This window comes from Pyrus communis, chromosome 7, assembly GCF_963583255.1.
Source record: "Pyrus communis chromosome 7, drPyrComm1.1, whole genome shotgun sequence".
Classification (NCBI taxonomy): domain Eukaryota; kingdom Viridiplantae; phylum Streptophyta; class Magnoliopsida; order Rosales; family Rosaceae; genus Pyrus; species Pyrus communis.
The window spans coordinates 5,590,091-5,604,943 of record NC_084809.1 but is presented as its reverse complement, the minus strand read 5'-3'; the positions used below and the strand labels follow the sequence as shown (position 1 = coordinate 5,604,943).

Here is a 14,853-nt window from a genome sequence, read left to right as displayed (position 1 = left end):
TTAGTATTGTTTAGCCATAATAAATTTAGAATTTTGGTGAAACGACCATGCATCATTCTATATGCTTAATCTATTACAGATTTCTGAAATTTTAGTTAGTAACTTAATACGATGTTAATTAATTACACATTTGAGCTCATTTCCACAATAATTTCCATTTTATGACTTTTTTTTTTTCAATCTGTATCTATAGATCATTGTTAAAAAAATTCGTCCAAATTGAAAATCATTTATACAGCCATTTGATTATTACAGTGAAATAATATTATACTATAATTTCACAAAAAAAAAAAAAAGAAAAAAGAAAAAAGAAAAATACGAAGGCTAGAACTGACACTGGGCTTTTAGGGTTTGGTTCCTAAAATGGGCTTGAACTCTTTCATTTGGCCCATTTTTGGTATAGCCGTCAAAACCCTAAACCCCACCCCCAATTTCCATCACTCGCGTAAACCCTAAGCCTATATATACAATCAACTTTCATCTCCCATCTCTGCACCCTCCCAACCCTTCGCCTCTGCCGCCATTACTGGCCGAAGTTTTCTTAGATACCAAAATCTAGGGTTTTGAATCGAATTCAAATTTGTGCAATTCCTCTGTGTTTCTGTCAAGTGAGAAGTGTGCGGTGATGAGGCAATTTTGTGGACTAGAGTTTATGATCTGGGTTCTTCTCCCAAAAGTTTGATTACAAACCCTTGGCTGTCTGAGCACACCTTCTCCTTCTCTTCTCTTCTTTTCCCAATCCAATTTCGAATTTAAGAAATTGCTTTTCAATGATTACCCATCTCATCTTTTTGGTTTTTATCAATAACCCATAAATTTGTTTTGTCTAATCCTGCAAAAAATTAGGGTTTTTGGTATGATTTGTTTGGTCTAATCCTGCAAAGTTAGGGTTTTTGGTGAAATTGGGGCTTATGATGATAACATACAATTATCTTAGCGGATTTCAGTGAGCCCTCTTGGTCAATGATCTGATTGTTACACACACTGAGGCTCAAATTCAAATATTTTTTTTTTCATGTACTTTTTTTTTTTAGATTAATTAATTTTGGAAATTGTGAATGTTTTGATTTATGGATTGTGGTTGCAATGATGAGATTAAACACTTGGACGTGTTTTGGGCAGTGGACGAGGCCTCTTTAGGGGTTCTTGCCGTGAGCTCATCTAACAAAACGACTTCTCCTTCCACTGAGCTCCCACTCCCCGTAACATTTTTGAATTTATGTTAAAATATTTTTGTTAATTTTTGGATGAAATTGTAAGAAAGATTTGAAACTTGCGTCCATTACCAATTCGAGAGGATTATTTGGTTCCTCCTGATGTAATGGCTCGGACGCCAAATTGATTATTGTGGCCATTCTGATCAGTGGATTCGCAATGCCATTGGATCCGGGAAACTCCACATACATGCCAATAGTCAAAAGTGCTTTTGCATTCTTATAAAAGAACGATGAACAAATTATCCCAAACAAATCAACCAATAAAAGTGCTTTTGACTAATGGTCTTAAAGATTGTAAACCGAGAGGGGCTTTTCTCCTTTTGTACTTGTACCGAGAGAAGGATTCAAAACAAAACTCAGTGTCCTTGATCTTCATTTTGGCCAAAACGGTGTAGCCAGATGGAAATAACCGTGAAGTTTACTGTCCGGACGTAGTTTTCTGTCGACAGATCTGCTTACCAAGCCTCATCACCGTCGATTAAACTCACGGTTTTAGGGTCGGACCGTGGGACTATTGAAAATTTTGTACCAAAAGTTTAAGAGCCTTTGTAACTTGAACTAGTATTTACAAAATCAGAGAAACATTCTGTTGATTAAAGGGCAAAAACGGCTTAAAAGTACAGGTAAAGCAACACAAACTGTATAAAACGAAAATAACAAAGGCAGTTGGCCGCCTCCAACGGGCAACTGCGTAAATCCATACCAATTGGTTGGCAGTATAATGGATTCAGATATTTGGGTGGGAGGAAAAAAAAATCTAACTTCTAGTACATTTTCCCTCGGGTAATCGGAAGTATTGCTCAACAACAAAGAATCACATGGTGTATATTGGCTGACCTTCAACCTCTCATTCAGTTGTTCAGTATCCATTTTCTGAGCTTTACTTCCTCTTGGATGCAATATAGATGCCTGATACTATGGCCACCCCAGTTACCGCGACACCCAAAGATTTAAGGATCCTTGCGGTGGTAAAAAAGGACTTTTGTGATGGAATTACCATAAGATCCTTCACCTGCAATACATGGAAAAACAGAGCATGGAAGTTTAGAGACAAATTGTAGGAAATACTTGTCAAAAAATGCAAACACATACTTTCTATTCAAGAAACCATCAACGAAAAATCAGATCCAGAAAGCAAATCTAAGGAGCATTAATGGGAAAGGAACTGATTTTCCTGTATAACCACTACCGACGAGTGGGATAAGATAAAAACTATAAAGATTATTATTGTTCTTTTTGAAACGGAACTATAAAGATTATTCAAAAGGAAGGATTCACCAACCACAACAGGCTGCTGCCAATGCTTTTTAATTCCTTGGAGGTGCCCCTTTCCCACTACTGCAACTACTGAACGATGCTCGCTGGCAATTCTCAGTAATGTAGATGACATGTACCTAAATATCCAACCATTAAAATCAAGCAATCAGATCAACAAAACAATAAGAATTTACAAAAATCATTTATGGTCCACAAATCAAAATGAAATTTGTTTATCTAAACACCCCAACCTCCACAAGCATACATGGAGCTCGTATTTGGATCATTTGAAATAGTTAATATAAACCAATAACATCATCAGCATCGTTCCTTAGTCTACATCTGAATTACTTACTTGTTTACTAACTAAACCTCTGTGATCAAGAAAATGTTCACGGTATAAGGGCTGAAATGAAGCAGATTACTGTGATAGGACAAAGTTATACAGATGTGGCATCATCTTTTGATCTTAGCATTAGTTTGATTGAATAGTTAACTCAGAAGAATACTTACTGATCTCGCTCATGTACGAGTGTTTCCATTAGAGTGGGGTACTCCTTGCTCATCTCTTGAATCACAAGAGTCAGCATGTCAACATCGTCCATTTCCTTAAGCTGAATATACGCAAGAACAAATCATTAATCACAAGAAACTAAACATTAGCAGCATGGAGGAGAAGTGGTTGTCTTTCAACAAATCAAGTAGATGTTTACCATACTATTAAGAGCATCGGGACTTGGTAGAAAGACAGCTTGGAAAAGTAAGGAATATAGCAGTTTTATCTTATGCCAAAGTGGCATCTTTGCCCATGTCCTTCGTAAGGTAATCTGTTTCAGTCAGTGTAAAGTCATATATCATAGTAGTTCTTCACCAGGGAAATTATACAGAGTCTGAAATACAGGTAGATAAGTATGGAAAGCCAGCTTGAAAAAGATGAGTTATTGTAGCAGGGTTGGTGTAAAAAAGAACAAAGAAACATAAAAGTAAGACACTTAAGATGCAAATATGCAATAGATATTAGAATTTTGAAACTGCCACCAAATTTGCAAGGAACGGACATGAAAGAGGACTTCGGGAATAAACATTCCAAAAGTCTGGTTTACAGTTTCATCTAGAGTGCATCTTGTCAACAAAAAAAGCAAAGCTATGGCATTCGATTGGAAGAAATCTCATCATAATCAGCCTTTAAAATGAAATTGCACTTTCATTACACATCAAAATTACTTGTGTAGCTGATAAATGTTTCTTCAGTCAAAGGGTGGAATGTAGCCAGGGGTGCATTGGGCAGGCTGCAAATGATAGATATCAGAACACCAAAATGATAAGGTATAATGTATTATACCTGCACTGGGCGATCACCAAGTATCACCCTACCACCATACTTCATTGCTTCTTCATATGCTACACGAAACTCAGCACCGGGAAACACCTCAAGCCTACTTGAAACCTAGCAGAAAAATGACACGAAAATTCCACCGCTTGAATATACTGAGAACATATGGAAATTATGCTTGGTATAGTTGGATCAAAGATGAAAACATGCCTTTGCAAGGAACCAGCTGTAAACAATGCCAAAAGCATTGTGCTTTTTCTTCCACATTTCAATCATTTCTCCCATCGTCGGTACCTGATAAATTAAATGCATTGGTAATCATGTTTGGTTATTCAAAAATTAACGCCGAACCAGAACATAGACTCAGACCTTCAAATTCTGAGGGGTGAGTGCCGCCACTCGACTAGAACACAACTCCAAGAAGACAACCTACATTCATCACAAGAAAATTCGTAAACTTTATTATAATTTAACATAATTTCATGACATTGTTATCAGAATTAATTTAATATAAACCTTATTAAGCAAGTTTCAAAACGGATTAAGCACCTCTGGTTTCAAATAGCTGATCACGGCTTCAACTTCTCTGCACGACTCCTACAAACCACACACAAAACCAAAGACCAAAGCTTTCAGTTCAAATTTTCTCACCAACCAAACAGAAATTGGCCATTTCGAATTTTCTCACCAACCAAACAGGAATTGAATTCTCTTACCACCGAAACGTGTGCCGTTCCAACCAGATGCACGTCGCAAACGCCGCCCTCAGCCGTGGACTCACAAGTGAGCACCACCACGCTCCTCGATAGCTCCTCAGGAAGAAACCTCCTCTGTTCGAAACTCTCAGCCACGGCGGTCATCGAAATGCCGTCGTCGTACTCATCCCTCGGCGCATCGACGCCTACGATGCTATCGGACAAATCCTCAATCATAGGGTTCTCGACGTGGACAAAGTTTTCGGCTGACGCCGGGTCGGGCAAAGGTGATTCCGCGTCCATCAGGGGGCGCATCGGTTCGCGCTGACGCGGACCGCCGTCGATGGCAGAGGACGCAAATCTGAGATTCCTGACGGTGGAGAATTGCGCGAAGGAGTTAAGAGAACGGCGGAGAGAGAGGAAGACGCGGCGGGACTCGGGCGAGTAGAGTGAGGCGACCAGGCGGGTCGAGCGAATCATAACATTTCTGTCAAGGACTGGACCGTACGCTACTGCTGAATGCCTATATATGATCTGATGGGGACACGTGTACGGTCAGTGATGAAGTAGTATTGTAAGTATATATAATGGGCTTCCCTTTCTTCCTTTCTCTGCAACTTAGCTCTTACGCTTCCGATATTCTGATTGGGGAGATGGCGGAGAGGAAGCTGTTCAAGACGAAGCTGTGTGTTTTGTATCAGAGAGGGCGGTGCGCGCGGCAGAGCTGCTCGTTTGCTCACGGGGAGGCGGAGCTCCGTCGCTTCTCGGGCGGATCCTTTCACGGTAATATTAATATTTGCTTCACGTTGGTTTTTTCTCTTCAGTGACCTACTCAGAAGCTCTGCTTATCTTATGAAAGTGGGTTTTTTATTTTTTTTTTATTTTTGGGTTGAAGATGAACTTGTAACTGTATTGGGGTTGCACAGAATTACAATTTACTGTCAAATTTTGATAATTTATAGTAATTTTTGTAGATTTTAAGTCATATGTTTGCATATTTTTCTTTGAAACTACATAATTTACTGTAATTTTAATGAATTCAAGTGATTAACTGCTCTCTCTCTCTCTCTCTCTCTCTCTGTATGTTGGAATTGTCTTCTGTTTTATGATCATCTAATGCAATCCTTCCCATGTTGGAAACAATGATGTGTCTGCAATTCGGATAATATATTATTTTCGTGCGATGGAGCAAATGGGAGCATGTATGTTTACAGACTCGGGAGTCGGGAGTTAAAGTACTATTCCAGAAAGATTGCATATTTAGTCATTCAGTGGTTAGAGCTGCTATCAAAATCTCTGTGGGGAACCCAGGTTCATGTTGACTAGCAAGGTTATCGAATTGATTCAGTATGGATTGTCCCTGATGGTAGCAGATTCCAATTGTGGTGTTTCTGTGGGGAACCTTGTCATTATGTTGCATCTTCGATATGCTATGATGGATCATCAGCGTTACATAGTTCTGGAATATATCTTCTTCAATAGAGTTAAGACACAAGATGGTTTGGTGAATATGCGTACTTTCTATTTGCTGCTTCTGCAGCTAATGAATTTCAAGGGGATTATGGTACTCTCTTTATTTGTTGTCTTGACTTATATCTTCAAGATATTTCCGAGATGGAGAAGAATGCTATTTTTATGGGAGTTCTGTCAGAAGAAACTAAATTATTACGTGTGCTTCAGATAATTTATGTCTGTATCCTTATATGAAACCTTGGAGAATCTCTTGACCTTTCTGATTGCGGCTTTATACTATTGTTCTGATAATTTATATCTGTATCCTTATATGAAACCTTGGAGAATCTCTTGAACTTTCTGATTGCGGCTTTATACTATTGTTCAGCAAGATGACGGGAATCCCAATTCTCCTCTTTCCAATGTTTCTCTGATATATGAAGGTTATCTTTAAGCTCACACATGGGTTTACTATATCAATTTCTTATATAAGACCAGTAGTTTCTACTGTGTATGGCCCCTTTGAAACTGGCAAGGATTCAGCATTATTGTTCATTATTATGTTACTCATGTTATTCCACATGGTAAGCTTAGCCTCATTGTCACATAAGGGTTGCTCTCCTTGATTCTTTAGACAGACGAATTAGTAGCTAGTTATTAGATATGCTTTACTGAAAAGTTTTCTTCACTCTCTGTAGGTGGGCGGGACTCTGGAGGCGATGACTTGAGGGATAGGCTTGACAGAAGGCATTCTCCGCAGCGAAGTTATTCACCAGAGAGACATATAAGAGGCCGTCATATACTTCGTGGTTAGGAAGCACTCTTACTTAAATCTTCTGTTGTATTGTTTTCCATATTTTTCTTTCTTTAGTTATGCCTAACAGTAACACGTATGAGCAAAGTTTGGTGCAGCATCATGTAACTGTTAAGTCTGTTATCGAACGTATTTTGGTTTATAGTCCCTTTTTTTCACTTTTCATAAAGTCTGACTACTGTATTTTTTTCCCTGCAACTGTCTTGGCGGAAATGAAACTACAGAATATAGTCCATCCAGGTCCCTTGAGAGAGAAAGGTAAGTTAAATAAATGGATCCCTTTGCAATTTTCTTCTCTTTTATTTTCTCAAACTCCAGCTCTTTGATTATAGTGGGGAATTCGTTTCTATATATTCTTTCTCTGTGAATGCCACACATGTTGAGCATTTATCCTTCTAATGATCTACTCTTTATAAACAGCACAAAAAAAAAAAAAAAAAAAAAAAATCTTTCACTTTAATTTTTCCTGATCACTTTAATTTTTCATTTTAAATTCATTGGTGAACAGCAAAAGAAGGAAGAAACACTTGGATGGCCAAAGCGATTTTTCTGGAAGTTTGAGAATTTCAAATGAGGCTGAAGATGAAGCTAAAGAAGCCAATATTAAACTTAGTTCGACGGGTGTTCTTGAGGTGCAGGTCTGAAATTCTGTTCAAAAGTTTTCATCACGAGTTCATCTATGCTTTCTAATCTTGGTTGAGATTCTGTTTTGATATTCTTCCTTGGAACTTGGAGCAGTTAAAGCAATTGCAGTCAGAGATCACCATGCTTGATAACCGTAAATCTCAATTAGGGGTCAGTTCCAATTACCCAAACTTATGTTTTTTATTGGTCAACAAAATTGTGATTTTTGCAAGTTAATTTTCATTTATGTAAATGTGAATATGCCAATCTAAATTTCAATGGTCTTTTGGGCAACTTCTTGTGGACGTTGTTACTGAAAATAATTGATAAAAAAAAAAGTTTGTCAAAATGATACCATGCTGTTGTAGCACTAGTCTGTAAAAAAAAAAAAAAATATTTATTTTGCATTTTCGGTCATGCTGTTGGCTCTTGCAAGCTGTTTTAGGTGTATCTTATTCGGTAGATATCACTTTACTTTCATTAAGATGGTGGGAATATAAGGTTGTATTAAAGCTTTTCAGATAGTTATTGAGTACTTTTTTTTTTTTTGAAAAATCTGCCTTTTGGTCTTTCTTTCTGTTTTCTCATTGTTATTAAACTGTTTGCTTATTTCGGATTTCTGCCATGATTTATTGAATGTCCTTTAGTTATACTTTTTGCATGCAATGCGTTTGTTATTTTTCAGGTTCACGTGGAAGAGAAGTCTCAAGAAGTGGATAGTCTCACTTCTAAAATTAAGGAGCTTGAGGCTCAATTATACAAAGAGAAAGAGGAATGTAAGAGGTACTGAATGGTGTGTAAGGAATTTGTGTTGCCTGCTACAGGGTAGCATGTTTACGGAAGTCTTACTCACTGATTGATCTTTCTTCCTTTTCTCCGGGATTTCAAAATTTCAGGATTTCCTACAAGGTGAATAAGTTTGTAAAAGCACATTCTCGTCATTCAAAGATACAAGACCAACTAAAGAGGCAAGTATTTTTTTTTTAATATTGTAAATACCTCTGGTTGGTTTGGCATTCAGTCATTATTGGAGTTTGTAGAGAGCTCTTGGAATTTGATAATTGTATTGAAATCTGTAGATCACAGGTCCGACTTAATAAGTTGGGAGATCAGCTTGCCTTAGATATTTATGTAACTGATGCCAATGAAGAGGATTCAAGCATTAATATTGTTAGTGATGGTGAGACTACTGGTTTTCCAGTCAACCCCCATAATGAGCAGCTGCATGATGCTTCTCCAAGCAAGAAAAGGCTGGATGCTATTAGGGATACCGCCAAAGAATCAAAACAAAGTGGTAGGCATTTACATTTCCATGTATGGGGTTTTGTGGATTTGATGAAATATATAGTTTGTTATTCTCTCAGCTTTGAAGTTTTATATATCAACCTCCTTTTTGTTTGTTGAAAGCAGAATAAGCATAAATAAAAGCCCTTTAGAGTTTAGAGTCTCATCATTTGTGGGTGGTTTTGTTTATTTTCTGTGTGCACCATTCTTAGACATGTTTAGCTTCTTTTCAAAGAACAAATAGATTTTGCTAATTTAATGATTTTTAGCTTATCAGTTTTTCTTCAAAATTCATGTGCATCATTTGATTACTTGGACTTTGGACTATATTGTTGAAGTTGTTTCCATAATGGATACCGTGTGCGGTTTTTATTATGGGTGCTCACACTTTAGAGATGTGTACCAGCTCATCCAACAAGAGGACATCTGACAACATCTAGCAGACCAAAGAAGCTCTCTCGGTGGAGCATACACCCTACTCAATCAAATTTTGACAAGGAGGAGCCAGTGAACAATGGAATTGGTGGTCCAAAGGTTTTAGCAAAGCAAGGCAAACATGACAGGAGAAAGACTGCTTCCTCAGGCATCCTCTCTGCAGATAAGGTGCATCTTTGTACTTTCTATGGGAAATTTGTTTAATTGCTATACAGATACAGTGGGCATAATATTTGCTGAAGCCAGCAGCTATATATTTTAGGCAATTTGAAATTCCTGATTCAGTTTAACTCCACTGACATTGCTGCATGCTCTCAATTAATTTAATCTCACGTCTTTTGTGTCAGAATGAGTTGCCTCTGAACTTCGTCCTCTTTTTCAACCCTGAACTAACATTTTTCCACCTTGAACGAAAGCTATGCATGTATGCCTTAAATAAAGGTGCAGCTGATATTAATACTTGCACTGAAATCTTTTGGACAACAAATGTGTAGTTAAAGAGTTCGGAGTCAGGACCTGTCGTACCCTCTACCAGTATGGCTGCCCACGCAGTTGACACAGAAGTTGAATTTGAACTGGAGGATAAAAGTGAGACGGTTGAGAATGGTTCTGCTAGAATTGAGGAAGGAGCTGCATATGAGAGAGGACGCTTTTCATTTGACCTTCCTCCACCACCTCCAATCCTTAGAAATAACCATTCGCAGGTCAGTATTTTTCGTGCGCTTTTCATTGTTTATGATTGCTTATTGAAGTTCATTGTTCATGCACCCTCTCGCGTGACATTCTGGCTTTCAACGCAGTGGATATCATCTGTCAAGTATTCAGATCATGCCGTCATTATATTTCATTCTTTTGTCAAATGTTCTTTTCAGTGTCTAATGGCATCTCATTTTTTAATGCAGCATGAGGGAGATGATGAGATTATAGACGTGCAGGGAGTTGAGTAGGAGATGGTGCAAGTATTTAGCAGGGAGAAGATAAATTTAGTTCAAGTATTAGCTGTTAGAGACTCGTGTATCTCCTACATCTGATGCCGGCTTTGCAAAGTTGTTGAAGTGAATGAACGCGGGTGGATAAACAGAAGCACTTTTAATGTATTTGGTGTACAATCTTCCTCGTTGCGTTACATGGAGTTTATAACTCTACATGTATATTTTTAAGGCTTGATGGATCAAGCTTGATTGCATAGCTCAGTGTAGTAACATATGACTATATTCATTCTTTTCGAAGATTATTTTCTTTTCTTTTCAGCGTTCGTCGGAGTCTTGTTTTCTAATGCAGTTTAAGGGGAGGGGGATGGTGGGATAATAGATGCGCAGGGAGTTGATTAGGTGTATGAAACATGAATCGAACGATGCTGAAACATGAATGGGAAAACGAGGAAGCACCAACGTAAAACCAGAAAATTAAATGGTTGACAAACATGCGGTTTCATCACCAGAAAATTAAATGGTTGACATATTTATTCTTTTACTATTACAAAGGGATGAAAAATATGAAAAAAAACAATCTTCGTTTTGAATCCTCTTGGACCTATCTAGCAGTGTTTATGGCTCTTCTTCTAAGCATTTCGGGCACCTGCACTTAAAACCATAATCTGCAAGTAATGACTGCCTCTCTTTGTAAGGAAGGTCTTCATCGACATAAGAAATGGTAACCTGGAAAAATTCAAAGCGATCATCAGCATTTGCACACAAGTTCGATAAAAGGATATTGCGATCTTATAAATGGCATACTAGACCGAGTTGGACATTCACTTTCGTACCTCTTCCCCCTTGGAAATCGGCTTAAGTGCAATTATCGTTGCTTGGCCATCTCGGTCCTGGTAATGGAGAACAAGCATGAATGCAGACGCACAAAAATTAATTTAGGAATGCTTTAAAAAGTTGCAGATGGTGTTTGCTTTGAACCGTGGTTTTGCATGAAGATCTCAATTACTATATGGAACTTGGAAGTTTACATACCTCCTCTCTTTTGAATGCTTTCGCATTAGGACTACAAGAATGATTCATACAACTCTGCAAAGGATAGAACGCTGTGCCTAAAACAAAATTGACAAAACATTGGAAGTTAATATTTCTCCTCGCCACACTGAGAGAAACAATTCCACGTTTGTTGACCATTAGCTTTTAAAATAGTTTGTAAGGCAAATATAACAGCAACAAAATTTATATATCCAACATGCAAAGAATGTATGCTCTACAAGCACCAATGATCTCCTAGTAAGAACAATGAGAACTAAATTCCACCACGACAAGTTCACGCTTACTGAACACCCTTAACCCCAAGGAGGTAGTCCAGCACCGAGAATAAATATGTGTGCAGGCAGAAACAAGCATTGAGGTAGTCCAGCACCAAGAAGAATAAAGTACAAAAGAACAGCTTAAAAAATTAATACAAAGTAAATTGGCGAACATATAACGTATAATGGTGAAGAAACTGCAAAAGAGCATGATACCTTGGCAACAAACAGAATAGTCATCACCAAGAGCATCCAAAAATGGTCGTGTAATACCCTCAACTTCTTTCTGTTATGAATAGCAGGAAAATGGTATCAGAACATCCAAATTTTCGAATAAATTAGGAGAAAAGTATGACTTCTAACCTTTTCAGGATTCGGAAGATCATCAATGTACAAAAAATAATCTTCCACTGGAGATACTACAACCAAATCACTGAAACAAAGTGAAATGAAAGTAAGAGCCTGATGACTCAAGCAAATTATTAAAGCAATTTGACAAAGCGCATGAATTACTTCAACCACCATTGCTGGCACCATTTTGGATGCATGCACAGTTTACATATTCAATGGATGAGACAGAAAAGGGGATAAACCCTTGGCAAATTCTGACTTACAGATTATTCAACTCAAACATGGCAATTATATGCCCATAGATTTCGAGGGAGAATACTGGGAAGAGTCAAGGAGTTCAAATTTAACTGTCAGAAACAGTAAGCATGATTCTAATAAGAAAACATAAGTCAAGTTCTAAAGTGGGTAGGATACGTGGTTTACATTCCTCATCAAAGATGGCTGCCTTCAGGAGTTCAAGTGACTGAAAGATTCAAATATACAGTTAGAACTTCAAATAACAGAATATTATACCAGAGGCATCAAAGAATCTGCTAGTAATATTTTGGATCATGACGATTATATGAAATAAACATTAATTTGACTTGTTTGGAAGCTCACAATCCCAAATAAGAACATACAACATTTTCAAGAGATGACAACGGAATATAGTGCTCCAACTAGAATTTCTAAAACAACCTATCTAGTGGAGAGAGAGAGTACTACCGTGAATGCCAACTCTCTTATCTGCATCCTAAATGCAGCTTCATCAGAAGGTTCAACGTCAAATGGCAAGGCAATGCAGTCCCACCACCTAAGAGAAAATAAAATGTGAGAAAAGGAGGAAACAAGAAACCGTCATGTAAACATTTGCAAAACTATTGCACACGTTTATTGCACATGTACTAGTATTCCATACTTCTGCCCTATGCACGGAAAACACTTCTTCCTTTTCAAGGATAACATAAGGAGCAGTTAAGATCATTTACACAACAGCAAGTATTCACTATATACATAATATAGCTACCTTCTCTTGTGTCCCACTGATATTGGTTTCCATGCTTTTAAGAGTAAAGATAGATAAGGGCTGCCTGCAACATTTGGTGTATTCTCTCGGTCTTCAGAATAAGCCACTTTCAACTTCCTGTACTTCAAAATGGTGGAAGACACTGCCTGAAAATAAACCAAGGAACTTGGTCAACTAATTGGACTTATATCATATCACATGGTATAAGACTTATGGAGCGTGACAAGAACAACATGTAACACATAAGGTACCACGTACTCCATCATGCTTTCATATTATTCAAATTTCAAATAGTACGACAGAAAAGTAATGCTACCACCCATGGCGAACCATCCCAAAAACATATCATGACAAACTGAGACCAAACAGTCTAAAAGTATTGATCAGATAGTTTGCTACAAGTTCAGACCCATAAAAATAAGAGATTGGAATTAGAATTGCTGTTTGTCATAGAAGGTACCTTCGCAGCAAGGAGGAATATATCATTTGTGTCTGGTAAAAGCCAAAAAAATAAGGATACAATTAGAAGACGATAGTGGGAAAATGAATAAGAAGGTAGAGAAGATATAACCTACAAGGTACAGCTCATCCTACCATTGGCATGCTGTATAAATTTTACAAGTGCCTCCCTAGAGATTGCCTTGGACCTCTCCCCGGTGCAAAGTAAGGAATGAGATAAATCCCAATCAGACTCTGCACATTGTTTGCTACAAGATATTGGCACAAGATAACAAGTTATTTATTGGGTACTTGATTCACAAAGAGATAGACCACAGTCCAATGAAAGCAAGTTCATTTATTATTCCAGTGCCATTGTCATAGTCCAACATGCTTCAAACATAAAAATTTGGCTTACCCACCTGCAGTAATAAGCTTCTTTACAGCCACCAGGACATGGAACAGCCGGAGGCAGTGAAAACTTATCGGAGTAAGGCAACTTTAGACCACCATTCATTACAGATTCCGCAATCCCTTTCGGAAGAGGAACTTTCTCTTTGTAAATAGAACTGCTAGGCCCTGAGTCATCCAAGTCTTCATCTTCAGCTGAGTAGTCCGCTTCACAGCAATCTCGGCCGGCAGAAACTCCCAATTCTTGCAAATAGAGTCTCCTCCCAATTTGAAGCTCAACAGAGCCAACGAAACGGAAACAGAAACTGCACACCAAACAATCAATCTGCAAAACCCAATTGAAAAAACACACTGAAAACTAAATTTAAATACCCAAAAGCAAAAGATAAAGTCTTTCATCAAAGAAATTCCCAATTCTTGCAAATCAAGTCTCCTCCCAATTTCAAAGCTAAACAGAAGCAATGAAACGGAAACAAAAGCTACACACTAAAAACACCCAATTGCGAAAACAAAAAAACAAAAAAACAATGAAAACTGAAAAGACCCAGAAGCAAAAATTCAAACTTTGGATCAGAGAAAGTTAGAACTCAAGACCTTGTTGGAAGAATGCTGAAGACCCACAAGCATTTGGTCCTTGAGAAGAAGCTCTCCTTCTTTCAAGTCCGAGTCCGCGTACACACCTGAAGATCAAAAAGCATATTACAGATCGAAACGAGTGATGGGAAACTTATAAAATGCGGGTTTTACCTTTCCCGAGCTCTCCGTTTTGTTTAACTGTGATGCCATTGCATTGCCTGCTGCTGGATTGAATGAGCTCGTTCAAGTACTCCTCGACGTCGGCGGGTGAAGGTGGTGTGAGAAGAGCAGAGATTTCAGTACCCAGCTCTGCATCGATCGGGCAAACGATCTCCATCAAAACACACACGGTAGAAACAAGTGAGTTGCTCGCTGAATGCTAAATTGCTAATGGCGGAGAAAGGGACGACTTGCGCCTTTTTTCCTTTCGTAAGTTAAAGGCCAATTTTATATTTGACAAAACCCAGTTTTTTCTTCTAAATATTACAGATCAAAGGAGTCAAACTCAAATTATCCAAGCAAAAGTAATCAAGACTACTGATTAAAAACAGATTTTTTTTCTCAGATTTTCATAACACGTTATTTAGTTTTGAGATTTGAAATCAATAGAAGTGATATGAGTTTGTCTATCATCAATCATTTTGGTCATTCCGTGTAAAATTATGTTAAATAAGGATCAAAATAACAAATATGCCCTCAATTTAATAAACAATAGGTC

The 14,853-nt window shown here is 37.8% G+C and overlaps 3 protein-coding genes and 4 non-coding genes across 8 annotated transcripts; 5 read left to right on the top strand and 2 right to left on the bottom strand.

The window, feature by feature from the left end:
- The first annotated feature begins 613 nt into the window (after window positions 1–613).
- LOC137741232 (small nucleolar RNA Z157/R69/R10) lies at window positions 614–712 on the top strand. The gene has a single exon (XR_011069260.1). It is a non-coding gene; the product is annotated as a small nucleolar RNA Z157/R69/R10 (small nucleolar RNA).
- A 193-nt stretch (window positions 713–905) lies between these two features.
- Window positions 906–993, top strand: LOC137741234 (small nucleolar RNA R11/Z151). Its single transcript, XR_011069262.1, has one exon. It is a non-coding gene; the product is annotated as a small nucleolar RNA R11/Z151 (small nucleolar RNA).
- Window positions 994–1,080: 87 nt separating this feature from the next.
- LOC137741235 (small nucleolar RNA Z152/R70/R12) lies at window positions 1,081–1,194 on the top strand. The gene has a single exon (XR_011069263.1). It is a non-coding gene; the product is annotated as a small nucleolar RNA Z152/R70/R12 (small nucleolar RNA).
- A 90-nt stretch (window positions 1,195–1,284) lies between these two features.
- On the top strand, window positions 1,285–1,408 carry LOC137741243 (small nucleolar RNA snoR80). The gene has a single exon (XR_011069270.1). It is a non-coding gene; the product is annotated as a small nucleolar RNA snoR80 (small nucleolar RNA).
- A 404-nt stretch (window positions 1,409–1,812) lies between these two features.
- Window positions 1,813–5,121, bottom strand: LOC137738735 (uncharacterized). The gene is made up of 9 exons (XM_068478210.1): window positions 4,524–5,121; window positions 4,357–4,404; window positions 4,177–4,236; window positions 4,018–4,101; window positions 3,817–3,921; window positions 3,188–3,301; window positions 2,988–3,088; window positions 2,500–2,611; window positions 1,813–2,229 (listed from the first exon to the last, which is right to left on the bottom strand). Exons 1-9 carry the CDS (start codon window positions 4,980–4,982, stop codon window positions 2,098–2,100), a joined length of 1,215 nt encoding a protein of 404 aa, XP_068334311.1. The 5' UTR covers window positions 4,983–5,121; the 3' UTR covers window positions 1,813–2,097.
- Window positions 5,090–10,361, top strand: LOC137738733 (zinc finger CCCH domain-containing protein 13). 2 transcript variants are annotated; one of them, XM_068478209.1, is made up of 11 exons: window positions 5,090–5,285; window positions 6,653–6,763; window positions 6,993–7,026; window positions 7,277–7,400; window positions 7,507–7,563; window positions 8,078–8,175; window positions 8,289–8,360; window positions 8,472–8,686; window positions 9,083–9,279; window positions 9,606–9,815; window positions 10,014–10,361. In XM_068478209.1, the coding sequence occupies exons 1-11, from the start codon at window positions 5,090–5,092 to the stop codon at window positions 10,056–10,058; spliced, it is 1,359 nt and encodes a 452-aa protein (XP_068334310.1). In that variant the 3' UTR covers window positions 10,059–10,361. The 2 variants fall into 2 exon arrangements, with proteins under 2 accessions (XP_068334310.1, XP_068334309.1); XM_068478208.1 differs by having other exon boundaries at window positions 7,277–7,406.
- Window positions 10,362–10,525: 164 nt separating this feature from the next.
- On the bottom strand, window positions 10,526–14,590 carry LOC137738732 (histone-lysine N-methyltransferase ATXR2). The gene is made up of 14 exons (XM_068478207.1): window positions 14,307–14,590; window positions 14,154–14,239; window positions 13,571–13,884; window positions 13,305–13,417; window positions 13,171–13,202; window positions 12,711–12,856; window positions 12,410–12,497; window positions 12,119–12,167; window positions 11,968–12,022; window positions 11,717–11,786; window positions 11,570–11,639; window positions 11,076–11,152; window positions 10,877–10,933; window positions 10,526–10,769 (listed from the first exon to the last, which is right to left on the bottom strand). Exons 1-14 carry the CDS (start codon window positions 14,470–14,472, stop codon window positions 10,659–10,661), a joined length of 1,434 nt encoding a protein of 477 aa, XP_068334308.1. The 5' UTR covers window positions 14,473–14,590; the 3' UTR covers window positions 10,526–10,658.
- Between the last annotated feature and the right edge of the window lie 263 nt (window positions 14,591–14,853).